The 27757-nt window shown below is 36.8% G+C and overlaps 1 protein-coding gene across 5 annotated transcripts; it reads right to left on the bottom strand.

Moving 5' to 3' along the window:
• Positions 1-135: 135 nt before the first annotated feature.
• LOC149812908 (uncharacterized) lies at positions 136-24856 on the bottom strand. Of its 5 annotated transcripts, none has more exons than XM_089991472.1 (10): positions 24727-24833; positions 24023-24194; positions 22997-23302; positions 21609-21804; positions 3324-3494; positions 3100-3216; positions 2267-2464; positions 1440-1499; positions 1252-1350; positions 136-640 (listed from the first exon to the last, which is right to left on the bottom strand). In XM_089991472.1, exons 3-10 carry the CDS (start codon positions 23161-23163, stop codon positions 509-511), a joined length of 1140 nt encoding a protein of 379 aa, XP_089847598.1. In that variant the 5' UTR covers positions 23164-23302; positions 24023-24194; positions 24727-24833; the 3' UTR covers positions 136-508. The 5 variants fall into 5 exon arrangements, with proteins under 5 accessions (XP_089847598.1, XP_089847601.1, XP_089847599.1 ...); XM_089991475.1 differs by having other exon boundaries at positions 22997-23267; XM_089991473.1 differs by lacking the exon at positions 24727-24833 and adding an exon at positions 24307-24440.
• Positions 24857-27757: the final 2901 nt, after the last annotated feature.

Genomic DNA, 27757 nt, shown 5'->3' with positions numbered 1-27757 from the left:
TAGTTAGGGCAGGCTCAATGAATTGGTTCAATGAAGGTTGGTTCTAGTTTAACAGCACTGGACCAAACACACATACACGAGATGGGGCCAAGGTGCACCAATTTTACACACACACATACACGAGAGAGAGAGAGCATAAACATAAATATCCAACGTATTTAGATGAGTTCCAATACACTCATATTCTGTTTTCCTTGTTTGTAAAGAGGCCAGTGGACTGCATAAACCAGACCCTTATCTCCCCCTTAGAGCCAAATCATGGCAATTCTCCTAAGTTGGTTTTTTCTTAGTAGATTCTACCAACATTGGTGTCTTCACATTTTGTTCTAGTAAATCATGGTAGATAAGCAACGTAACACTGCCATTCCTTTTTCCAGGCAATCATCAATCCAGTGCGACATATTTAAAGCTGCAAACATGTTCAAATTCCATGATCAAAACACTGATCTCTCTTTGTTGCATTCCTTTTCATATGGACATAGTGATGGATAATTCACATAAACTACAATCACCCACGTCGCACCGATGATTGCTTCAGATTAAGACCATCAGACTGGTTTCCAGACGCCTCAGATTGTTTTGGAACTTGTTTGGATCTTTTCACATATTCCAACTTCAGCTCCTCCAAACGCCTACTTACCTGCTACCATTAACAGATTAATAGGAAAGACATGCAGATTCACAATAACCTGTTCATTTGCATCCTCCTAAGATGAAGGCTAGCTAAGATAGAAAGACCAACTAAAACTGCCTCATGATCTTTCTGAGCTATCCACCTTGACCTGTCACACTTAATACTGAGAAATAACTGTCAGAACAACTTGAGCCAGCCGATTCAACTAGGAAGCTGAATCAGTTGCCTCATCTTGTTTTACTGGTGAAATTTTGACACATTGTACAAGTTCACAATCAACAACAGTAAAACATTGAAATGCCCAAATCCTGATTTGATCCTGGAATGCAGATGCAAGCAGAAATTTAGTCCTGTTATGCTAAAAGACATCCAATCAACTCAAGAAACATATCAATTTAAAGGAGAAATGGGAATGCCAAAATAGCCTTTTGATTTTCATAAACTTCTTAAATTGGTGAATCCAACATAACTATTAGAATTTAGACTTGATTAAGAGCATAATATAAAAAATATATAATGGAAAAAACCAGAAATTTTTGAAAGGAAAATAATATAAGTGATCATTCTCCAACAACTTAATACACCATTGGTTGTGAGTGATGCATGAGAAGACAAACCTTGATCGGATATGCCATTGGCAATAGAGTGTCTGGATCTAAAGCATCCTCTGGGAAATTGCGTAAAGCATGTATGAGTTGCTCAAAAGGCAATTTGATCTAATGACAAGAAAAGGGCCAATCAGAATATGGCAAACATATTTTACTCGTTCTCAAAGTTACTTAAATGTCTAGAGCAAGGGACTCACCAGATCATCATGGCAACATTTGAGCAACGCCAATCCTACTCGAAATATAATCTTGACACCCTGCACCAGAAATAAACTCATTTATGATAATTGATAAGAATACAGTGACTGCTGGTAAGATAATGGCAGCACTGGTGGTGGTGTACAAGAATCCTTTGATAGTTTTGCAAGAAACAAAACAAAAATGTCTTAACATGAAATCCTTAGAAGCAGGGACACCTGAACTCAGTGAATGGTAGAAAATATTCCAATAAGCATGGCATCAGCATCTTGCGGTTCAGCAAACTGTGAACATACAGATGAGGATGCCCCACTGGGCCATTTTGGGTGACCAGTCCAATAGTACTCACGCCAGGTTTATGTCTGAGTATTAACAGACAGCTGAGTTGAAGGCAAAGACCCGTGATCTCTCCGTTCAACCCACAAGTAGGGAGTGGGGCCAGCTCAGGCCAAAACCCAGACCAGAACTATTTAACACATTAAAAAATATGCCCCTATTAATTTCTTTTTGTTTTTAAACAGGCTATCAGGTCAGTCCAGACCCCACCTGACAATAAATAAGCTTAGTTTTAGCCAAGGTCAATCTGGCCCAAGATGAGATGGGTTGATTTATCCCATTAACCAGCCCAACCCGATGCCCGGGCCTATCAATAATCAACTGTGCATTTTTAACATGATATGCAATTGCAGTAGGTTCCTCATAACCCCTGTTCAAACCTCCCCGCCCCAAGAATTTGTAGCCTGCTTCCACACAAACCTCCCACAAAATTAATAAACAGAAATGACTTTAAATAGAATTCATAAAGATAATGAAATCAGAGCATAACCTCATGGAGGAAAACATCCCAGATCCGGAGAGCCAAAGCAAAAGGAAATGAGTACGTGAAGACTGTTATGAACCATTGACTTGCATACATGCTTGGATTGATCATTTCTCGAGAAAAATGTTCACCAAGTCTTGGTAACTGCTCTTTCACCAATTGATCAAATTGAAAAAGGTATTGCTGTACAAGAGGCAAGCCCTCCTATTGCACAAAATTTCCATTTATCAGAAGAAATTCGATGGAAAGCATAAAAGTAAATCTCTGAAACCTATTCCAAGACTAAAAAACATTTTCCAACTATTATGCCTGTATTGTTTTCATAAATAAAAAAACCATCTCATGGTCAGCAGTAGACTGGATCATAGAATGAATGGCTTTTGACAATCATGCAGCGGCCACTAACAAGTACTTAGACATTAACCAGCATAAAATACCATTATAATTTCCATTTGCTTATGCCTAGCAAAAGGAACATTAAAAAGTTATATGCTAGTCATGCGCTAAGAAGGATACCATATAATTAGTGTACACATATTAGAGCAACATGATGAAATAATTAGCACCACAAAGTATGAATGATGAAAAAACTATTGAATCAAATATTTGAATAAACTTTGAACTGGAAGAAGCAGGAAACCTGCATATCTTCAAATCATTGACAAGCAATAATAGCTAATAATGTTTTGGACAAAGGATGTGCATTCGCCTCTTTGAATCAGTAAAGGATCGTGTAGAATTGATAACTTTTCATCAAAACACACAAATTTGTCAAGCAAGGATTCAAAAGAAACTAGCAATGATAAACATAATAGATATGATCCCAAATGTAAACTTACTAAATATAGCCCCTCCATTGGAGCATGCACAGCACCTTTCAACAAGGCAACAAGTAGCCAAAATGCATCTTCCTCGCTCATGTAGAGGAGGAGCAAGCCTGCTAAAAATCCCATGCCCTGAATATTTGAAAAAGTTCCGCAAATTAAATCAATTCTATGATGTAAAATAAGAAATGACTCACAAGTATTTTGCAAATCCCAATTTGAGATTTAGTACCTCATACCTGAACATAGCCAACATCTCTATCATACACAGAGTATGCCTTTAGAACATTGTATAGAGACCTTTGGCCTGGTCCATGTCTCTGATGAAAGAACACGTGCGAAGGGAAAGTTCGAGATATATCCCGAATTATCTCCAGCTCTGACGCAGAGCTCTCATAAATAACTAGTTGCTGGGATGGAAGAATTTGACCCAAAAAAAAAGATCATCCACAAATAAGAAAAATAAGCTTAAAATGCAATAAGCAGATATAGAAAGCTTTTTCACAGTGAAAGCCAGGAAAAACACATAACGATTAGCAAAGAAGTCTTATCACATACAGAAATACTAACCAGATAATATTAATAGTATCTTTGGCATTTATTAAGTTTTCAGCCTCTAGCTTCTGTAATAATATAAATTACACAAACATAAAATGGAGAAACAAGAACAAAAGCATCTTGTGACAAGAAAACTTCCTGACACTACATGGCTGAAAAGGAAAAAAATGATAAGAAATCATCCAAGTAAACTAAGGTGGACAACTCTTCTTTTCTTTTGAAGAATTTCTTCAAGTTTTAGGTTGATAAACCTAGAAAAATTGATGAATAGGCTCAGTAAAAAGCAACTTTGCCACAATATTTTCCAATTGACTATGAATATAATCTATACTTATAAAGGGAGAAAGAACGATATTAGAGGACAAATATGCTTCACCTTTTTAACAATTTGAAAATGACAAATTTATTTGTGTTGAGTTTCAGGTCATTTTCCTATTTGCTTTTAAATTTTTTGCTGTTACGGAAACTACCCCCATCACGAAACGGACAAGGGTGTAGTTTCTTAAATTTTGTTAGGCATTTTGGTCAAATTCCTCACCATGCCTCTCTCTCTCTCTCTCTCTCTCTCTCTCTCTGAGGAACCCTTCTCCTTCCCCAAACCCGTCTTCTCCTCATCATCTCCTGATGGGTTGTAGGCTGCTGAGATTTGCCCTATTTTTTGCTGCAAGTTGTCTTGTTTTTCTTTTTCTTTTTGTTCCACCAAGTATACATGGTGTATTGCCCTACCATGTGGCATTACCAAGTTAGCGTGCAAGTTCCTATGGCACTAAGACAAACCATAGTGCGCTTTTGCATGTTTGGACAGTGCAGTTTACTGTTCTGTCAGGCACATCAATGGCATGCCAACATGTTGCTCGCATTGATGGCATGCTTAAGAAAGCAAGCCCTGATTGGAGCCTTGTTGCAAATCAAATCTACAATTATGACCACAAGTGATAAACACTTCCATCCAATATGCCAAGCAGCCATGTTTCCCCATTTGCCAAGCAGAAAAAGAAAAACAATTGTAGCAGTTAGGCCACAGATGGATGGTTTTCTTTCTCTTCATTTCTTTTATATAACATTTGTCTAGATAGTGTATGGAGGGAAGAAGAGAATCAAGAGATTGAGGGGCTGAGGAGGCTGATTCCTCATATGTTCTCTCTTGTAGATATATTTAGATCACCATGTTAACAACATTGTGTTTTTGACATCTAATTAGAGAAATTGTCACTTGCAAACAAGTGAGAGAATTGTCCTGTTGATCATGTGGATTTTTATTATATATGCCTACTTGTCATCTTATTGAATTCTTATTCCGTTGCTGCTTACAGTAGCAAAAACTATCAGAAACAAAGGATTAATGTTTCTTGTGTTTGTGATGTTTTTGGAAGGCCTGTCACTCTCCATGACGCCCGTTTGGGTTAGTGGTAGATGAAAGGAAATAAAACCCCAAACCAAACTTCAAAAGAAGCACACAAAAGATCTTTCTCAATGAACACAAAGGTTCATTCAACACACTCGCAAGAACCGAAATATTCAAAAGAGTGCACACACGAAGAGAGAAAAAATATATCTCATTAAAGTGGGATAAACCCACACACAAAAGTCCTACAAATACAAAAGTAAAAGCCCATATTTATAGGGCTGAAAAGAGCTAAGAGGGGGAGTCGTTGGGCTCCCAACGGCTCTAATTGGAGCTGTTGGGAGTCCAACGTCTCCCAATAAATGCCAATAAATGCTTTATGCTTTATTGACTGAAAAGTCAATAAAGGCATAAGCTTATTTGAATGTCTTAAAAACAGAAAATAAAAGTATTGTATGCTTTATTGACTGAAAAGTCAATAAAGGCATAAGCCTATTTGAATGTCTTAAAAACAGAAAATAAAAGTTATTCTAACTAGCCTAATTCTAACTAAACTAAGAAGCTAAACTAAAGAATAAGATTACATATGATATAGTTATCTCATACATGAGATTAACTATGAGATTACAATTTTAACACACTCCCCCTCAAACTTACGGTTGGACAACCAAAAGTTTATCTAAGAGAAAATAGAACCAGGGAGCAGCAAGAGGTTTGGTAAAGAAGTCGGTCAACTGACATTCTGAGGAGACATATGGGAGATCAATAGTGCCGTGTAGAAATTTTTCTCGTACATACTGACAATCCATTTCGATATGCTTCATTCGTTCATGGAATGTCCGGTTGCTGGCGACGTAAATAAAGCTTTTGTTGTCGCAGTATAGCTGTGATGGTCCCGTAGTCGTAACCAGAGTTATCGGAAGCGCCTAGGTAAAAGGAGAAGCGTGCTTCGAAAGCGTGAAACGTCGCGCTTTCGAAGCGTGAGGGGAAGCGTCACCCTTTTTTGGGAAGCGTGCTTCCCCACGCTTCCTCATTTTTTTTATTTTTTTTCACTTCCCCCTCGCTTCCGATTCGCTTCTTAGGTCGCTTCTGGTTCGCTCCCTAGGTCGCTTTCGAGACGGTTCAGAATTTTCTTCTAAGTGGTCCCACGCTTCCCCGCTTCCTAAATCTTTGAAAGTGTCTCGCTCCCGCTTCCCGTATCGCTTCCCGCTCTCGCTTCCTCGACTGGTAACTCTGGTCATAACACCCATGTCTTGAAGCAATTTCTTAGCCATACTACTTTCATAGTGGTTGTAATCATGGCTCTATACTCAGCTTCAGTTGATGAAAGAGAGACTTTTTGTTGCTTCTTGCACCGCCAAGAAATCAAGGATTCGCCTAAAAACATACAAAGACCAGTAGTTGAGTGTCGATAATTGGGATCACCCCTCCAATCTGCATCAGTATAAGCAGTTAATTGTAGTGAAGAAGAAGCAGACAAAAAAAGTCCTCTACAAACGAAGTTTTTAAGATATCTGATAATTCGTAATATTGCTCTCATATGAACAGTAGTGGGAGCATGCTGGAATTGACTTGTTGTGTGGACAGCATGTGCGATGTCCGATCGTGTGATGGAAAGGTAAGACAATACCCCTAACAAGCTGTCTGTAAAATGTTGGGTTCTCAAATGGTTTTCCATCATCAATCTTCATTTTGGCATTGACCACTTCAGGAGTGTCAACATGTTTTTTATCTGTGATTTTGGACCTGTTAATAATATCAAGAGCAAATTTCGATTGAGTTAGTAAATAACTTCTAGAAGAATAGGCCACTTCGATTCTAAGAAAAAGTCTTAAGAAACCCAAGTCAGTCATTTCAAAATTGTTTTTGAAATTTTTTTTTATATTGTTAACTCCCTGTTTATCACTTCCTGTGATGATCATGTCGTCCACATAAAGGAGAATAATAATAATATATGCATTAGATTTCTTAATAAACAAAGTTGTGTCAGTAAGACAAAATTGAAAGCCAAAAGCAAGCATAACTTGACAAAATTTGTCATACCAAGCCTTTGGGACTTGTTTAAGTCCATATAAGGCCTTATGTAAACGAAGAGTTTTTCCTTGAGGAATCTTAATACCAGGTGGAGATTCCAATTTCAATATAAACTTCTTCAGTTAGACTACCATTGAGAAACGCATTCTTGACATCCATCTGAAAGATATATCATTTCTTTACAGAGGCAAGAGCAATCAAAGTTCTTACAGTGGTCATTCTAGCGACCGGTACAAAATTTTCCTCATAGTCTATTCCATATTCCTGAAAATAGCCTTTAGCAACTAGTAGAGCCTTAAAACGTTCAAGAGTGTCATCACTCTTGGTTTTGACTTTGTATACCCAACGACATCCTATAGGTTTCTTTCCTGATGGAATATCTTGAATAGTCCATGTATTCGTCTTTTCTAAAGCACATAACTCTGTTGATATGGCTTCAACCCATTCGGGATGTTCTTTTACAGTATCATAATTAGAAAGTTCTACGTAGGAATATAACAGGGCAATATACGCTTGATACTTTGGCGAAAAAGACTCATAAGATACAAATTTTCAAGGTACTTTTGACACCCTAGATGATCTTCTTGTTTCTATATGATCTTGTGCTTTAGTATATTTTTCTAGAGCACAAGGTTGCCTCGTCTAAAGTATTGAATGCATTCTGGATAAGATGATTCAATACTTATCACATTTTGATCTTCTTGATCAACATCTTCCTTATCAATCTCTGGAACTAAGTCTAGTAGAAAGGAATAATCATTGATTTCTGTAGAGTTTTTAATTTCAAAAAAACTTTTATTTTCTAAGAAGGATACATTTCGTGACACATATAGCTTTCTAGTTTCAAGATCAAGGCATCTATAACCTTTTTTTATTGCTTGCATAACCAAGAAACACATATGGAATAGTACGAGGTGAGAGCTTGTCATTTTTGTTGAAGAAAACAAAACATTTACAACCAAATACCCTTAACCTTGAATAATCTGAGATTTGTTTGAAGAGTTTTTCAACAGGTGAAATATTGCTTAACACAAATGATGGCATTCTATTAATGAGATATATCCCGGGTTCTCGACCCAAATGAGTGACGAGTAGGGTTTTTGTTGTTTATATAATATGCGTATGTTTTCTTTCTGCTAGGCCATTTTGTTGTGGGGTATACGGACATGATCTTTGATGTGAAATATCATGTAAATTTAAGTAATCATTAAATTCTTTTAACAAAAACTTTCCTCCTAAATCAGTACGAAAAATGGAGATATCATTCTTAAATTGATTCTTAACCAGTTTATAAAATATTTGAAAATGAAAAAATACTTTGAATTTATATTTGAGAAAATAAATCCAAGTATGTCTTGTTAAATCATCTACAAAAATGACATAATATGAAAAAAACCCTTCGGACATAATAGGTGCAAGACCCCATACATCCGAATGCACTAACTCAAAAGGCTGACAGGAGACAAAATTTCTTTCGTGAAAGGGTAACATCTTCATTTTTCCCAAAATACATTTTTCATATTTAAATGTTTCAGAATTACAAAAGTTTTCCATATTTGAAAAAAACTGAATCTTGGATATGCTAGGATGACCAAGTCTCTTGTGCCATAAATTCAAGTTCATTTTCTGAATATTACAACAAAGTGTATTCTTAAGAATTTCCAAAAAAACTATGTAGTATAAGCCTCCTTCTCTATGGCCTTCCCCAATCAGCCTCCCTGACTGATGATCTTGCACTCAACAACCACGAGAGAAGGAAATGTTATATCCATGGTCAGATAGTTGAGAAATAGACAAGAGATTGAGATTTAATTTGGGAATATATCTAATTTGTGAAAAACTCCGCCTTAGTTATACACTGTCAGTCCCAAGCCCGGATAAAGGAGGAGGGTTGCGGTAGGCCAATGACAGCCAGCATAAAAACTTAGTCATACCCTATGAATATGAACCAATATGAGAATTTCGTCGGGGGCGTTCCCTACTGAGCGACGCGTTGTACTCTATAGGCCCGGAGGCAGTGATAAATGGTCAAGGGTTGCTAGGTCGTCACCCGGAAGCGATGCGTCACACCGGCGCCCAGGTGTGGTGTCAAATAGGCAAGGGTTCCCTCACTTTGTTGGATGGGTGGGGGTAAAGAAGTTAGTCCAAGACCATAAAATTAGGTTAGCCACTTGGAACATAGGGTCTTTAACTGGTAAGTTGGTAGATGTTATGTGTAGGAGAAAGATTGATATTTTATGTCTACAAGAGACCAAATGAGTAGGTGAGAAGGCAAAAGTGATAGAACCTTGGGGATATAAGATTTGGTATACAGGAATAAATAGGAATATGGATGGAGTAGGGATTGTTATGAGTCGTGAGTTTATAGATAATGTGGTTGAGGTCCGTAGGAAGGGTGATAGGATTTTACTTATTAAATTAGTATTAGGTACGGATATTATTAATATTATTAGTGTTTATGCACCTCAAGTAGGTTTAGATGATTCCATTAAGCGTCAATTTTGGAAAGATTTAGACGGAGTAGTACAAGGGATATCTTATGGAGAAAAGCTTTTCATCGGCGGTGACCTTAATGGATATGTAGGCATTAGTAGGGATGGATTTGAGAGTATCCAATGAGGCTATGGTATAGGAGAAAGAAACGAAAGTGGAGAAAGGATTTTAGATTTTGGTTTGTCCTATGATATGATCTTAGCAAACACTTGGTTTAGGAAGAGGGAGTCTCACCTAGTAACATTTAAAAGTGAGGTTAATACGAGTCAGATAGATTTTTTCCTACTTAGAAAGAGAGATAGGGGTTGTTGCATCGATTATAAGGTTATACCGAGAGAAAGTGTAGCTACACAACATAGAGTCTTAATTTTAGATCTTAGAATTAGACAATGTCGCAAAAGGGATAGACATAAGATAGATCCTAGAATTAAGTGGTGGGCACTGAAAGGAGCTAAACAAGGAATGTTTGTAGAGCAGGTAGTTAAGGAAGCTGATTGGTGTCTCGAGGATGATTCAAAATCAATGTGGAATAAGATAGCGGGTGGCATGAGAAAGGTGGCTAAAGAGGTATTGGGTGAGTCTAAAGGCGGTGCACCGCTAGGTAAAGATACATCATGGTGGAACGAGGATGTCAAATTAGCTATTAAGGTTAAAAGAGTGTTATAGAAATCTAAGTAAGAGTCGTGATAAAGAGAATTTGGAGAAGTATATGATAGCAAAGAAGGAAGCTAAAAAAGTAGTTTGAAACGCAAGGGATAAGGTATATAAGGAGGTTTATGACAAGTTGGATACCAAAGAGGGCGAGAAGGATATTTATAGGCTTGCAAAGACGAGAGATAGGAAATCGATGGATCTGGGTATGGTTAGATGTATCAAAGATGAAACGCAAAGGGTTTTAGTCAAAATTATTTAATGGAAGTCATGCTCAGGATCTTGGAAACTTCTCCATTCCTTTTCATGAGATGAATCGTGACTTCATGCGCAAGATTCAAAAGAAAGAAATTGCAGAGGCTTTGAAGAAAATAAAATCAAGAAGGGCAGTTGGCCCAGATGGTATACCTATCGAGGCTTGGAAATGCTTGGGAGAGAAAGGTTTAGAATGGTTGACAAATCTTTTTAACAAGATTTGGCGGACAAATAAGATGACTAACGAGTGGAGGAAGAGTACTTTGGTGCCTCTATATAAGAATAAGGGTGATATACAAGATTGCACAAACTATCGTGGTATAAAACTCATGAGTCATACTATGAAACTTTGGGAGAGGGTGATTGAGTCTAGGTTGAGGAAGGTTGTCATGATATCGGAGAATCAATTTGGTTTTATGCCTGGAAGATCAACTATGGAAGCTATACATCTTCTTAGACAACTTATTGAAAGAAATAAAGAGAAGAACAAAGATTTGCATATGGTTTTTATTGATTTGGAGAAGGCATACGATAGAGTACCTAGGGACGTTCTCTGGTGGACAATGATGAAGAAAGGTGTTTCTCTCAAGTACATTAGTATAATTAAAGATATGTATGAAGGAGTAGTAACCAATGTTCGCACTTGTGGAGGGGTGACAACCAATTTTCCTATAACGGTTGGGTTACATCAAGGATCTGCTTTAAGCTCTTTCCTATTTGCTATAGTGATGGACGAGCTTACGAGATCAATTCAAGAAAATGTGCCGTGGTGTATGTTGTTTGCTGATGATATTGTTTTGATTGATGAGTCTAGAGCTGGGGTTAATGCTAAGTTAGAATTATGGAGACAAACATTGAAAGCAAGAGGTTTTAAGTTGAGTAAGAGTAAGACAAAATATGTGGAATGTCGGTTTAGTAAGCAACGAAGTAGTGATGGGAGTGCAGTGAAGCTTGGTGAGCAAGAAATACCGGTGGATGATTGTTTCAAATATTTGGGATCTATCATTCAAAAGTATGGAGAAATTGATGGAGATGTAAATCATAGGATAAAGGTTGGGTGGATGAAATGGAAAAGTGCAACTGGAGTGTTGTGCGATCGTAGAATGTCATTACGGTTGAAGGGAAAGTTTTATAGGACGACTATTAGGCCCGCTTTACTATATGGTACGGAATGTTGGGCTGCCAAGAGACATCATATTCAAAAAATGAGTCTAGCTGAGATGCGTTTGCTTAGATGGATGTATGGAAATACAATAAAAGATAAGATTCAGAACGAGGAGATACGTAAGAAGGTAGGCGTTGCACCCATTGAAAATAAGATGAGAGAGAATCGTTTACGGTGGTTTGGGCATATTCGATGAAGGCCTAATGATGCTCCAGTTAGAAGGATGGAGAAATGGAAAAATATATTAGTTAAAAGAGGTCGGGGTAGGCCTAGGAAGACATGGATGGAGATGATAGGAAAGGATATGAATGCTTTGAACCTCACCGAGGACATGGCATTGGTTAGAAATGATTGGAGAAGAAGGATTCATATGGAAGACCCAGCATGATTTTCTTTTTTTGGTTCATATCGCCGACCCCAATTGTTTTGGGATGAAGGCGTAGTTGTTTTGTTGCATCTAATTTGTGGAATATGAAATCCTTTTCAGTTTTGAGAATTTTTTTCAAAATTTTCTATTGCTTTGATTTCTAGTGATGTTCCATCGGCAGTAAAAACATTAGATCCATTTGAGTTATGACATTCGCATAATATTTTAACATTCGGAGTCATATGAAAAGAAGCACCTGAGTCAAGAAGCCATAGAGTTTTACCTGAATTGGAGGTACTCACAGAAGAGACAACAGCTCCCGTAGATAAAGATGGTCCCTTGAGTAGTGGTCCGAGTGCTTCCACCAATTGTGCAAGAGACATACTCCCAATGGAAGTTTCACTTGATTCTTGTGGTGGTCCGACGGAGGCAACCTTTTTCTCATAAGGTCTCTTTAATTTTGAACAATGAGTTTTCACATGTCCAGGTTCACGGCAATAGTAGTAAATAATTTTCTTTTTCTCAAAATCATCATTTCCTCTTTCATAGTTGGGAGGTTTGTAAGTTTTGACAAAGTTTTCAAGTTTCGAGATGGCTAGAACTGAGTCATCATCGCTCTTAAAAATTCTACTTTTTAGTCTATTTTCTTCCACACTCAACTCCTCTATTGTATCTTCTATTGACGACACTTTTCCATGATGGAGAAGAATATACTTAGTGGATTCAAATTCCGATCATAATCCACTAGCAAAATGAAAAAAATGCTCCACATTGATTTGGTTTTGGCGGAGTTCAATATCCCTGCATGCGAGAATCTATCACACAGGACATTCAAATCTTAAGAGAAAATAAGGCAGTGAAATGGTGAGGCCAAGATAGTTTAATCTAATAATTCTAGCCCATGAGTCTATAATGATGAATTATAGGGGCAAGAGATTATTATCAATGCATAAAAGTAGATCTTATGAAAACCCACCTAAGCAACCAACTCTCCAGAAAAAGAATTAGGTGTTAAATAGGTCGGTCCCCTGAGGGGCCTTTTTCTTTTATCTCAATAGGGAAAACATTGAAAAATATGAAAAAAAAGAAAAAAATGCACAAAAAAAAATAATGCACTTAAGCTAACATCTACTCTGAGTCTATGGCGTGCTGGCAGACTTCGGTCATGAGATTATCCTAGGGGTAGAGGTTGGAATAGAAAAGCGTGTGCTAGGAGAAAGCCACATACTTACCCCTAGACCTATGGCATTGTGATAGGCTCTAATCATATGGCTTTTGGAGGTAAAGGTTGGATAGCTAAGGGCATCCCTCCTGGACTGGGTAGCCTGGAGAGTCATAGTTGCCAGGTCTCAGGTCAGAGGATGGCAAAAGTGAAGAATAAACCCCATTTCGAGTTAAAAACAAAAAACTTCAGAGAACTTACCTAGGGGCAAGAGGTGTACTTGAACGCATTCTCATCAAGCTCTAGCTCTTTAAAGTTCAAGTCTTAGTGGAGACCATTAGAACTAACAAGAATGCTTTGAGACTTAATCACATGTTCCTATAACTAGTCACTTGAAGCCAAGTCGGAATTAAAGGATAAAAATCTCAGTGAAGCCAAGTGTCACTATCTTAGACCAACCTGAGAAGAAGAAAGTCTAAAATGTAGGAATCTCAAATACAAGAATCAACTTGACAGGAAGGTTCTAAATTTTGGGAAGAGAAAAAAGAGCAAAAAACTTTGACCTTAAATGATCAATTATTCATTGTTATCGCAAGTCAACCACCCCAGGCTACCCATTTTTCACAAAAACATCAATTTTATTGCATATCATAAAGGCATACATCATGCATCATAGGCATACATAGGAGTCCCAGAACTGAAGAGTACATTGAGAACTCTGTCCTCTTGCATCATGAACCACCTGGTCCAAGTGCGACTCTCCTACCGGGGCAACTCTACCCTGTTCATGAACTCACTAGTCAGTCTGCATGTCTATCATCATCTTTCTTGTTTCTAAACGTGCATGGATAGAGATGTAGTACTCCTTGTATTCATCCTCATGAGCTTTCTGCAAAATTCTGAAAGAAAAAAAAAAGCATCAAAAGTCAAAATGGGCTTAAAAAGCATGAAAGGGAGCTACATACCTCTTATGCTACCCTCGCCTGATGCCCAACATTTTATCTTCTCCTACATTAATAAAGTTGTCAATGGGAGCCAAGAGCAGTAGCAGGTTCATACCAAGTCAGCAATACAGATAAATCATGCTTCATGAGATGGTGCAGCTTGCACAACAACCTTCATAGGCACTAACTCTTTCTCTTAAGAAAAGCCTGGATCAATACTCAGTGGTTTTAAAAAACTGGTCCGACCTCGTTCGGCGAGACCAAGCATGGTATCCACAACCCACTTTCTCCGAAAAAACAATGGCTTGACCTCATTCGGTGAGAACCAAACGGTCTCCACAACCCAGTGGTTTTCAAAAACTGACCTGACCTTATTCAGTGAGATCAAGCATGGTCTCCACAACCTAGTTTCTCCCAAAAACATTGGCCCAACCTCGTTCGGTGAGACCCAAACGGTCTCCACAACCCAATGGTTTTCAAAAATTCGCCTAACCTCGTTCAACGAGATTAAGCACGGTCTCCACAACCTAGTTTCTCCCAAAACACTAGCTTGACCTCATTTAGTAGGAACCAAACGGTCTCCATAATCCAGTGGTTTTTCAAACACTGGCCCAACCTCGTTCGACGAGACCCAAACGGTCTCCACAACCCAATGGTTTTCAAAACTGACCCGACCTTGTTCGACGGAACCAAACACAGTCTCCACAACCCAGTTTCTCCCAAAAAACACTGGTCTGACCTTGTTTGGTAGGACCCAAACGATCTCTACAACCCAGTTATTTTCAAAAACTAACCCGACCTCGTTCGATGAAACCCATCACGGTTTCGGCAACCCAGTTGTTTCAAAACTTGGTTAATCTTATTTGAGGGTGTCTATTTCTTTGTCATAAATCGAATCACATTCAATTAATGACAAAGAGGGGCATTTGTAAACACCCAATTTTTCCAAGATGTCCAAAATGCTAACCTAGTTTGGGAAAACATGTTCTCAGGGCTTAAAGATCAGGATTTCAAGCAAAACCCCAAAAGTGGAGATAAATCATTTGGCTTATCCCTATCCTTTTGGATCTGCCCTGCACGCTTTTCAAGAAGGGAGGACTCCTCTTGGGTGCTCCTATCCCAAGCAGGACTCTTCTTGAATGAGTCTTATCCCCCATTTGTGATAAACTCAAATCCATTGGGATTGGATCTAAATCTAAATACCCCATGACCTGAATCTCATTATGAAATCCTATAAATAGGGGTTCACCCCTATAGTCTAATCATCTACAAATCCCTTGCCTGAGTGCTTGCTCTAGAGAGAACACTTACCTTAACCTTGCCCTTACTCTAACGCTATCAGAGTCTGATCCCTGAAGCTGCCATACCTACGCAAAGGTGTTGCTGGAATCATCACAACAACCCTCGTAACCACGCGAAGGTGTTGCCAGACCAAAACGGAGCCTAAAAGTTATATGGACCCTAAGTCCGAAAAAGGTAATTTTTCAAATCAATCAATTAGTTTATTCTTTTATTTTTTTTTGTTTTTATTATTCTTGACTAGATACTTATACATAGTTAATCTTTATTGCATATTCGGGCTTCTCGACAATGAGCTTCGAACTGCGGAGATCGAAAAACCTGCCCTTGCTTTACCTTCTCGTGGAGGATGATTGAGGCTTGAAACAGGCATCCCGCATCTTTTAAAAAAGGTTTTGCGAAATCCGAGTAAGTACCCTAGTTTTTTTTATCAAGAGTAATTTCTCAACCTAGAGATGGCTATAACTGAATCATCTTCATTTTTCGTAGTATGCCTCTTTAACCTATTCTCCTCCATACTTAACTATTCGATAGTCTCAATAATAAATGAAATTTTTCCTCTATGAAGGAGGGTCGATTTGGTGGTCTCAAATTCCAGTCTTAAACCATTTATAAATTGATAGAAATGTTTCGCATCAATTTGCTTTTGGCGGAGCTCAATATCTTCGAAGCAATGCCACATAGATTCAAGAAGAGCCAACTCTTTCTAAAGTTTGGACAACTCATTATAATATTATCTAATACTTTTGGGTCATGGTTCTAACTTTGTCTTGCAAGTAAAGACATAATCTTGACATGTCTCATTCTCCACTCTTTCCATTTTTTCTCATAGGTAACTAAGGCCTTAGTTTTCTCGTCATTCGTAAGTGGCACTTTCTTCTTGTTCCCTACCTTAGTGAGAACTAGTTTAGGCTCAGGATCAGATTCATTCACTAGTCCCCACAACCCTTTTTTTTCAAATGTGGTGTTCCATAATTGAAGACCATATTACATAGTCTATATCATTAAGTTTCATGGGCATGATGGTGACACTTTTTTTGTCATCCATTCTTACAAAGGGTGAGAGAGAGAGATAAAGAGAAGAGAAAAGATGTGAGATGAGGAGAAAAAATGTAGAGAAGTAAAAGCACGAGCACCATACCACAAACTTTGGGTAGAATCAAAGAGCACCCGAACCAACAAACTAAGTCAATCTTCAAATGCACGAACATTTGAATCACCAATGAACAAGAGTCACCTCTTGCTCCCACAAGCACAAAATTGTGATGATCAATCTCCAAAGGTTCAAGAGAAACAAAGCTTTGATAACATGTAATGAATCAAGAGCCTTCGATTACGAGCAAAGCGTCCACCAAAGATCCAAATAGACAAGCACAAAAGTGGCCACCAATGGCACACTCACAAAACACACAAAGGGCACACACAAGAAGGCTCAAAATATAAAAAATATAGATTTTGTTGATAACTCAAAATGCAAGAAGCATTACATTAAATAAGGGGTTTCACCCCTTTTTTATATACATCATAGATAGCCAAAGATAGATGTTGGAGCTAGTCCAATAGCTCTATTTGTAGTCATTGGACTAGCTAGTCGTCAAACTAGTCAACTTTATGTTGACTAATGAAAAAGAACAAAAATAAATAAAAGAAAAAAGAAAATATTTACAATGAAAATATATAATTATATATACATATGTATATATGTATATAATACATATACATACATTGTATGTATACACACACACACACATATATATATACATATATATATTACCTATATTATATACAATTTAACAGCTATCTTCCACAAGTGAACAAAAAGCTATCAGCTTAAGTTGAAGTATTCATTACTATTGCATGGTCACTTCCATTACAGAGCATGAGTAAGACTGAGGATGTAAAGAATGTGTTTGTCTACCTTTATGACCCTTATAGCATACCATTTCTTCAGCTGCAAAGTTGCTTTGGTAAACTTTTTATGCCTGATATCAATAAGTATCTATGCATGACTTGCTGAATTTTCCATGGGCAATTCTTTTGCATTAGGTTGATCGTTTCTGTAATACTTACAAGATTTTGCTTCCACTTTCCTGGGCTGTCAGAATGAAGATTGCCTTGGGGGCAGCAAGAAGTCTTGCTTTTCTCCATGAAGCTGAAAAATCAGTTATATATCAAGATTTTAAGACATCCAACATCTTGCTGGACATGCTCAATGATTTGCATCTTTTACTTTTCTTTGAAATAAATTTTCAACAAGGAAGCTCATGTTGTTTCATCTCATGAGTTGCAATAACATTAGGAAATTGATGCTGGTATTTCAGGATTACAATGCAAAGCTATCAGACTTTGGATTTGCAAAAGATGGACCAGTTGGAGATAAATCTCATGTTTCTACTCAAGTGATGGGCATCTATGGTTATGCTGCTCCTGTGTATATGATGGCAGGTACCACTTCACGATGTTACAAGATCCATATAACAGTTTTCCTTAGTTCTGAACATTGAATCTTGACTTTCAGCTCCCACAAACTAAGATGCTTATATAACTCAGGACAAGCCATTAGCAACTCATGGTTAACCTGAGTCCATCTTCCTAAGTGAGGTCAGATGGAATGGTTTTACGTTTTCATTAACTTTTTTTGATGACATCATGGCAGCATACTTCTCTAACTTCAGAATTGCTATCATGCGATCTTAATGCTTGGGTTTACTTTTCCTAGAATATCTTGTATAGGTCCCCTTATACCCAGAAGCAATGTTTACAGCTTCAATGTTGTTCTGTTGGAACTGCTCACTGACTGAGATTCACTCGATAAGAGCTGGCTCAACTGAGAGCAAAATCTAGCTGATTGGGCCCAGCCTCTCTTGAAAGAGGAAAGGTGTCTACTTAGCATCATAGACCAGGATTGGAAGGGGACTATCCAGTTAGAGGCATGCATAAGGCAGCAATGCTGGCCTACCATTGTTTGAATCAGAACCCGATGGGCGTGGCTGCTAATGAGGGATATTTTTTACTCCTTAGAGCCCCTCCAGGTGACAGTGGAAATCCCAAGTGCTCCTTCTAAAGGAATTGAAGTGCTGGTCCAGGTCCCCTTATACCCAGAAGCAATGTTTACAGCTTCAATGTTGTTCTGTTGGAACTGCTCACTGACTGAGATTCACTCGATAAGAGCTGGCTCAACTGAGAGCAAAATCTAGCTGATTGGGCCCAGCCTCTCTTGAAAGAGGAAAGGTGTCTACTTAGCATCATAGACCAGGATTGGAAGGGGACTATCCAGTTAGAGGCATGCATAAGGCAGCAATGCTGGCCTACCATTGTTTGAATCAGAACCCGATGGGCGTGGCTGCTAATGAGGGATATTTTTTACTCCTTAGAGCCCCTCCAGGTGACAGTGGAAATCCCAAGTGCTCCTTCTAAAGGAATTGAAGTGCTGGTCCAAGAGGCTGGCCAAGATGTTAGCTGATATCTCAATGCCAAGTTAAGAACTTTAACATGCAATGTTGGTCTTACAGTGGTCTTCAACTCATCATCCTCCACTGGTGCTAACGCATGCATGATTATGTTTGTACCACTATGAGGTAAATTTTTTAGTCCTTGCATGCTAAATGTTAAATATCTATATATGAAAATTAATTTTAAATATGATATTCCTTTCATCTTTCTAGCTCAATGTGTGTGGCTTTGTATCATTATGAGGTGAAATTTTTAGTCATTGCTTCTATATTTCATGTTAAATATCTATATACGAAAAAAAATAATTTGTAATAAGAATTCTTTTCATCTTTCTGTCTCAATTTTTATGTGTGCATGTGTGTATGGTTGTATGTGTATGTGATTCACAAAAATATAATTGCAATCTTGGCTAAAATTGAGATATACATTTAGTGTGCAAGTGGATCTTATACAGGCTAGATCATGGTAGACCCAAATCTATTGTGCAGCAAGTCCAAATCTGATCTGAATCTAAACTTTTAGATCCAGTGTAGTGTAATTAAATCTGGTTCCTATATTTGGATGCTAACACCAAAAAGGCTGAGAACAAAGATTTTACCTATAAAATGTCCACAATGATCATTTTCTTTATGTCTTGCTGCTGAGAGGAACCTCAGTTGTGTACCTAACAAAATTTGGCAGGTTTCTGAATGTCTCTCCAAGTTGGCTGCTTAATATTGGCTACTGAGTAGTGACTCAAAAATTTGAAAATTTTGAGCTGTCATCATCATATTCTTTCCTTGTGAAACAAAACGATGTTGGATAGTCCTTTTTGTTAAAGTTGTATATATATAACTATATATATATATATATATATATATGTGTGTGTGTGTGTGTGTGTTCAATATATATATATATATATATAGTTATAGTTATAGTTATATATATTGTTTATTATGTATGAGTATACATATACATTTATATGTATATATACTATATTTTTTTGTATTGTAATAGGTAATTCCCTCTAAGGGCATTTTGGTCTTTTTTCCTAATTGTAATAGGCCCTGCCCTCTAGGGACATTTTTGTAATTTTCTCATTTTTATTATTTTTTTTCCTTTTTATATAGGCTAGGGGCTCTATGGTCATTAGACCATAGAGTCGTCGGGAGTCCCCAATGGTCACATTTATATCTGTTGGGAGCTCCCAACGATTCCATTGGGAGCTCCCTTGGCCTCTTGTACTCTATATAAAGGGACAGCTTGTCCCTATTCTTTTATGCTTTCTCAAGCATATTTGCTCCAGTAAAGGACATTATTTTTACTTGTGTTTTTGGCCCCTAAGAGGCCCTTGTGCTTGTATTTTCCTATTGACCCATAAGTGGTCTTTGTGTTTATGCTCTTGTGTTCTTGTAAGCCCATAAGAGGCACACTTATATTGTTTTTCTCTTTTTTACTACACTTCACATTTCCCACATTGGATCACTTTCAGCTGAAATTTTGTTTTACTGTTTGCAGAGATCTCATTCACCTGAGATGATCTTCCATTCCATATGTAGCATGCTTCTCCAATGGATGGAATGCTGAGATTTCTCGTCTTCACACATGAAATTGCAAGCAGTTCTACAGTCAATTAGAAGCAATCCAGTCATACCGGTTTGGCTCATAATCAATCTCTATGCCAAGGACTTGCATGGGCAGTAATGTAAACTTTCAGACTGGAGCTCCAATTACTGATCTTTTGTCAGATTTGAATCAAATAATATCTATTTGTACTTTTACATGTATCGACCTGTTTTCAAAAGATATGAGAGTGCTAAATAAAATTTGGATCCTAATCCAAATCTATTTCACTCGTGTGTTTTATCTAAGTTAACCTTCCAATAGAGTACGAGATCCAGTTAATATATGAGATCTTGTGGTACTGGATACATTGAAAACTTGTGAAACATGTATTTTCACATTCAATATGTAGGGAATTGACTTCTGCAAGGACCTATGGTTCATCTTTGATTATCAATCTGATTAGTTTTTCAAATGTGGCAATTTGTACTTGAAATTTGTGACCTGTCCGTTAGGATGGGCCGTTTTTCTAGTTGGAAGAAAATAAAGAGTGAAATAAGAGAAAACAAGAAGTATGGCTATGGATAATGAAATGGAAGAATTAATGAGAATTCAAAAGAATAAAGAAAAACAGAAACGACCTATTTAAGTGATATAATACAAAATAAGTGGAATATCCCTGATTATATCATAGTGGCAAGTTTAAAGTGAACAGATTGCATTGGTGACCATTTATGCTTATCCTGTTCAGTGTAATCCTTGACCCTTAATTGATGATGTCAACAGGCATTAGCTAAAGGGAATCTTATTCTCTGTTTCTCTTCATGCTTTGTAAAGGGGCAGCCTCAAGCTGAATTAGAGATTGAATTCCTTGATAGTTTGGAACTCTGAGCATTGAAACGCATGTGTTGTGGATGCTTCAAAATGTCATGCTAGCACTTCAAATTGCTGGTAATAGGTACTTGTAAGTACTTGGTGTTGCCACAAGTACACATATTGTATACACATTTTTTCATATAGAAAGTAGGAAATTGAATGCAACATCAATTTGTGTCATAAAAGGTTTAGGAATAAAGAAACTGCTAAATCAAACAATCCATGCCTGAAGAACTTAATAAGAAATGTAACTCTATGCAACATAAACTTTTTATGGTAGATATCACAAGAGATAGAAAATGTTAGAATCCTGAGCAACTTATATCCTTTATGACATAGACATAAATTACAATGACAAAATGAAAATCACAAATGATTACCTCATAAACGCCTGGATTCATTAGCAAGAGATCTCGACTGCCTGACAACAACTGCCATACAAGACCTCTTAAGCAATCAGGGATCCCCTTTCTTACACGCCTTTTAATTACAATAGGTTTTCTTTTGACATAACGCTTCCAATCACTTCCACCCACTCCAATCATTTTCCTCCATTTTCTAACCTTCTTTTCCTCCCTGAGAAGAACTTCAAAGCATAGTGAATGCCCAAAATTGAGAGTACGTTATAAATAGAAAAAAGAAAGTTGAAAACTTATCCAGTGGTAAACTAATTACAAAGCAAGCAAGGCAAGAAACAGTGTAAGACCTTGAACTAAACACATTTGGGGTGTCTGGATTCTGGATACATCCACTTGTATAAAGTACGTTTACGGGTAAATCACATTGTACTTCAATGAACTAGTCGACAGATATGGAACTTCTTGATCCATGAGAGCTTCTCCACAAATGGTTTTACTTAAAATTTGTGATACATCATAACCTTTGTATGCTCTACTTTTGCATATTAGAATTCTGTAGTTTTTAGTTAATTGTTCACTTGATACAATTTTGATAGCATAGTTACCAGAAGCTTCTTACTTGGGTGAAAAGCACGCTTCCCAAAAAAACTCACTTTGGAAGCGTGATACTCATCACTTTTGAAACTTGATGGGAATCTCGATTCTCCCACACTTCTCCTATGTTTTTCACATGCTTCTTCAGTTCTTCTGTGTTCTCTCATGTTTCTTTTCATTTTTTATGTGCTTTTTCTCACGCTTTTCACTCACTTCGTATGTGCTTTCTAATTGGTAGTCATCTATTTTAGATTTCGACAAAAAAAATTTATATTAAAAAATCATAAAATTTAAGAATAGTCCTTTTTATTTTAGTTTTTATTTGTGTTCCATTTTGATTCTCATTCAATTCTTATATCACTTTCTTTGTTATTCCTCGCTTCTCGCTTCCTATAAATTTTAATATGACTCACTTCTCACTTTCATTTCCCATATTGTTTCCCTCTTTCGCTTCCTAGTCTGGCAACTTAGGTTGATAGTCCATGTTTGAATTCAAGATCTTAGCTGCTATAGGGTTATGTTAAAATGATGGTATTTGAGCAGTAGTTAACAACCTGAACTAGTGAACTGAAACAACTTTTATCACTTTTGATGGTACTTCAACTGCCCCTATGACAAAGTGTTGGTTACCTATTTCCTCAAGGGTTCAACGCTTATCCAGAATACTATGATAAGCGGTAGAGCTTATGCAATAAAGAAAGAGAGAAAATCACGAATATTATCAAAATAAGTCAGTTTTGGCTATTCTACATGCAGGAGTACAGGACTAACATACCAACATGAAGATTATACCGAATATGGATATAAGGACATACCTCTCGTGTTCAATGGTTGACTTGCTTCTATTCAAGGTTTCTGTAGTTTGACCTTGCTTAACAAAGCCAAATCTGTCCACTGGTTTCACAGGAGGAAGAGATTCTGCTTCCATTTCTTCAACATTTTTTCTCTTCTCCATTTCATGATTTTCCACAGCCTCCATCATGTTACAGCATAGAATATGTAGTGGGTATTTTATTTACAAGGGTCTTCCCATATGAATAAACTTTATTAGGCTAAGAGGATCCAAAAGATGGAGCTGCTGAGTTCCTTAGAGGACAAAGCAGATTACATGAGCTTTGAAACTGCATGGTTTGCCAATAAAAACTTGAAGTTAAGATGAACTAAAAATACATGAAACATATAGATTACAAACAACAATTTATAAATCATAACAAAAGTCAATCACCATGTTAAGATTACTGCAGACTAGTTGCAATCAGAATACTCATGAAAAGTACGCATGCATAGAAGGGTGTTATGCAGCAACAAGTGTAGTGAGCTATAACCATACTATTTTGTTTGCAAGTTAATATGAACTACATTAAGCTTGAATTTCCACCGTGTCAAGGTGATACTCTACCTGAGTTACATCACTTCCCTAGCCCCATTAAGAATTAGAGTTGTCTAATCCTAAGCCAAAGAGTCACTCAATGACATTATTCTGCTCTTCCTACACAACTTGGTAGTGGGAAAAGGAGAAGAAATCACACTTGAGCCACATACGAGGAATCCTAGTCTTTTTTTTCATTTGTCACGGTAGATGAATTTATCTATACATTGACAAAAGCCTGCTTTGCAACCCAAACCTCACAATAAAACACGACTGCATAAAAGGAATAAGTGGATGTAAACAAAATAAAAAATTATTCTCAGAACTCGCCATTTATGATCATAACAACCATTTGAATGAATTTATATTCGAGCAAATTGCCTTTGAATGGTTCCAAAGTTATTTTTCTGTTAAAGGGATGTATGGAAATTTCTTCACATCACCAAGCACTTGATGAGATGTTTTTGCTGACCTTGTTTTTGTTGGATAGTGCATTGTGATAAAGAAGCACGGGCACGAGATAATGCGCAGGATATTTACTAAACACGCATGCAATTCAGGATTGCTCTGAAATCAAACAGCCGAGTTTCGAAGCGATATAGAACATTGAGCTATTGAAAACAGCATATCCCCCTCAATAAAATCTGAAAAGATAACGGCATCAGAAAATTCCATGGCAAATTCTGCAAAAAAAATGACCAAATTCACCCAGGCATCATATGACAAGAGCATAATCAATAATGGTGATCCAGATACCTCAAACCATCGTTTCATGCAACACGTTCGCGAGTTACAATTTTCCAATTTCATCGGTTATCAGGAAAAAGGAAAAAAGTTGTTCTATCACATAATTTACGTCCTCCGTCCTAGCCTATGGAATAAACCATCATACCATATCATCTACATCTATAAATTTCATACCCACATAATCCATTGATCATTATATAACAATGACCAATTTGAAAATCCGAACCCCACCCCCACCCCCCCAAACCCCATACCCAATTATGAAAATAATTGAAAAAAAAACTCAGATCGCATAAAAAAAAAGGACACAATATTAAACGCAGTAAATTCACAAACTTTTCCCTAGAACACCACTGTATATAAGAATCGACAAATTTACGCACCCATTTGGAAGAATATTTAATACCCAGAAGGAAACAAGGGACTTACCCATGAATTCATGGTACCAACATTATTAAAGTAGATGCAAATCGCGAACAACACAAAAAGCAGGGATTCGGAGGCGCCATGGAAAGAGAATTACAACCAACGGAACAAAGAGAGAGAGAGAGAGAGAGAGCAATTGGATGCAAAATGGTACGGGTCGGGTCTTGTTAGATCCGAATTCAAAATGTACAATGTACATCGAAATCTGCATCCGCGTCCAAAAAAGATCCAATATGGTAGTGTTTAATCCGTGTAAGAAACTCATGTGGTAATATTGGATCTGAAAAATACAAATATGAATTAAGCTCTATTGGATTTTGATCCAGCTTTGAATAAGTTCCGACCTAAGTACTGACCTGAATCTGAAAATTCCAAGTTACTAAATCTGAATTCACATTCCGATCTTGTAGTAAGGATTCGAATCCAGAATCAATATGCCCGGCTCGGACCGGATATCCAACTGTATACATCCATTTGCAACCCAGATCCGGATTGAACCCATCTATCAAATGCTTTATTGGTTTTAAATCGATTTATAATATTATTGGCTGAGAAAAATAATTTAAGGTTCACATCTAAGGATGAAAGCAGGCCGGATATGGATCGATTGGAGTCAGTCTTCATCCACATCCACACAAAATGGGTTGATATGGACATGGTTCAGATATATATATATATTGGATAGATTACATAAACTTATGCCTATTTTCATGCACGACCAGATTAACCCTTTATATCTTCCGCATGTAATTACAATGTGAGTTTTATATAAATTAATATGAATTTTGTTCGGTTTTAACTAATATTCTCAATAACCAATAACTAATATTCTCAATGACCAACCAGGTAGAACATGATAGATCATTATCTTACCCAACTTTTATATAAATGGTAGTAAAATGATATAATATTACAAAAAATGACAGTAATGTTCGATAAAAATAATGTGTATTTTTAAAATCCATATAATTTTGCCAAAATTCGCCCGATGACCAAAACCACAAATAGTCAACTTTGTTAGGGCCTTTTTACTCTTTGCATGTGTGAAACTCATAAAGCTTGTACAATATATCGTTTTGCTCATCGAGTATCGCAAACTCCCACTTACAAGGAGGTTTGCATTTTTTTTTTTTTGCAGACCTCAAGAAGCATGCAAAAAATTATGTTATTGATGTTGTCTTCTATATTAATTGTAAAATCATGCGAACCTCCTTTTTCTTTTCTTTAAGTATCATTTAAACGTATGTTCACACATTTTTTCGAAGCGCACAAAAATAAGTTTTGTGAACCTCCTCATGATCGTAACTTCACAAATACCTTAGTAAAGGTAAATGTGAATCTACCCAACTTCACCCATGCTCGACTTGTACTAGATGAGGATTTTTTCAAAAATGTTGGTGTGTTTTCGAAATTCCAACCTTACATATGTGTTCTACTTGCTTGTTTTCATAGGAATCGAGTCTTGGATCATTTGATTATGATGCATAGATAGGTTTTATAAGGTTTCAAAATCAATGGCCTATAATTTTTTTAAACTTTTGAGGCTCTAAAAACTATTTTTTCATCCAAAATGCATGATCCAAGAGTCAATTTCTACTTAATCGATCATGTAGAACACATCTGACAGGTCGAATTTTCGAAAAAAAAAAGCACATCGACTACAGGTCGGGCAGGGATGGGGTCGGGTATATTGCCATTGTTTCTTTAGTAAAATCGCATGTATTTGGTACCTATAAAATATGATTTTTTACCAATGAATTTGTCGATCTTCTCATCACGGATGTTTAGCCCTGAAAAAATGGTCATAAGTTCCCACTGGTTGGAGACCACAAAAACCTAGATTTTATAAAACCCTAACTTTGCTTTTATACTATGCTCATATGGAAATCCGCATATTTTATAAGATCACATATCTAATTATGTGAAAAGATGCAAATATGTCACATCCCAAAATTCTTTATGTTCACAAAACAAAATAAGTGTTTTTCCTCATGAAAATATATGCAAACATACATTTAAGTGAGGGTTAAAGAAAAAAAAAAGTTCACACGGTTTTTAGCAACTTTAGAATAAAATATGTGATTTTACTAAGGTATTTGTGATTTTATAATTAACAGAGAATACCACATAAATAACATATTTTTTGCGCACTTCTTGAGGTTCATACAAAAAATGTATGGAGCTCCTTTTAAGTGAGAGTTTGTGATACTAGACGACGAGAGTGATATATCACGCGAACTTCATGAGTTTCACACATGATAAGAGTAAAAAGGTCCTAACAAAGTTGGCTATTTGCAGTTTTTGTCATCAAACAAATTATGGGGTTTTTAGGAAAACACATCATTTTTGTCATACAGTATAATTATTTTTTATTAATATTATTATCAAAAAATAACAATACTATGCACAAAAAGTGATGTATTTTTTGAAATGCGCTACAATTTTTAAAATTTGCTCGATGTCTAAATTCGCAAATATCTGACCATAAAAAGATATGTTACTCTTGACACAAGCAAATTTCCTCTAGATATGCAAACTTTCTTTCAAATATCCAAATATGCGAATTTCCTCTCACATATGCGAATGTTCATCTAAATATGTGATTTTTTTTAAATATACGAATTTTCTTTCAAATATGTGAATTTTCTTCTAAATATGTAAATTTTCTCATAATCATCACTAAATGTTCAGTGACATTTTTAAAGCATCGCTAAAGACTTTAGCAATGCTTTATGAGTTCCACTAAAGTTTTTTTTTACCTTTAGCGGCAATTTTGCAAGTACCAGACCAAAGGCCCTTTGCATGACATTCGCAACCATGAGTTGCAAAGGTCTCCGAAATGTGTAAACTCTTTTTTAATAAAATCACATAAGGGGCTCATAATACATTTTTATTAAGTTTTTTTATTCAAAGTACGCTCATCGAGAACCGGGTCACTTAATGGGTCAGCCTCCCTACGAGGTAAACATCAAGTGGGGTCACTGACAGCCAAGTCCTTATGGAGCCCACCTGCACACCTGGTGGGAGTCGAACA

The sequence above is a fragment of the Nuphar pumila genome, chromosome 16, assembly GCF_984573655.1.
Source record: "Nuphar pumila chromosome 16, dmNupPumi1.hap1.1, whole genome shotgun sequence".
Lineage (NCBI taxonomy): Eukaryota > Viridiplantae > Streptophyta > Magnoliopsida > Nymphaeales > Nymphaeaceae > Nuphar > Nuphar pumila.
Note: the sequence above shows the minus strand (reverse complement) of the source record. Positions and strands in the feature narration are given on the sequence as shown.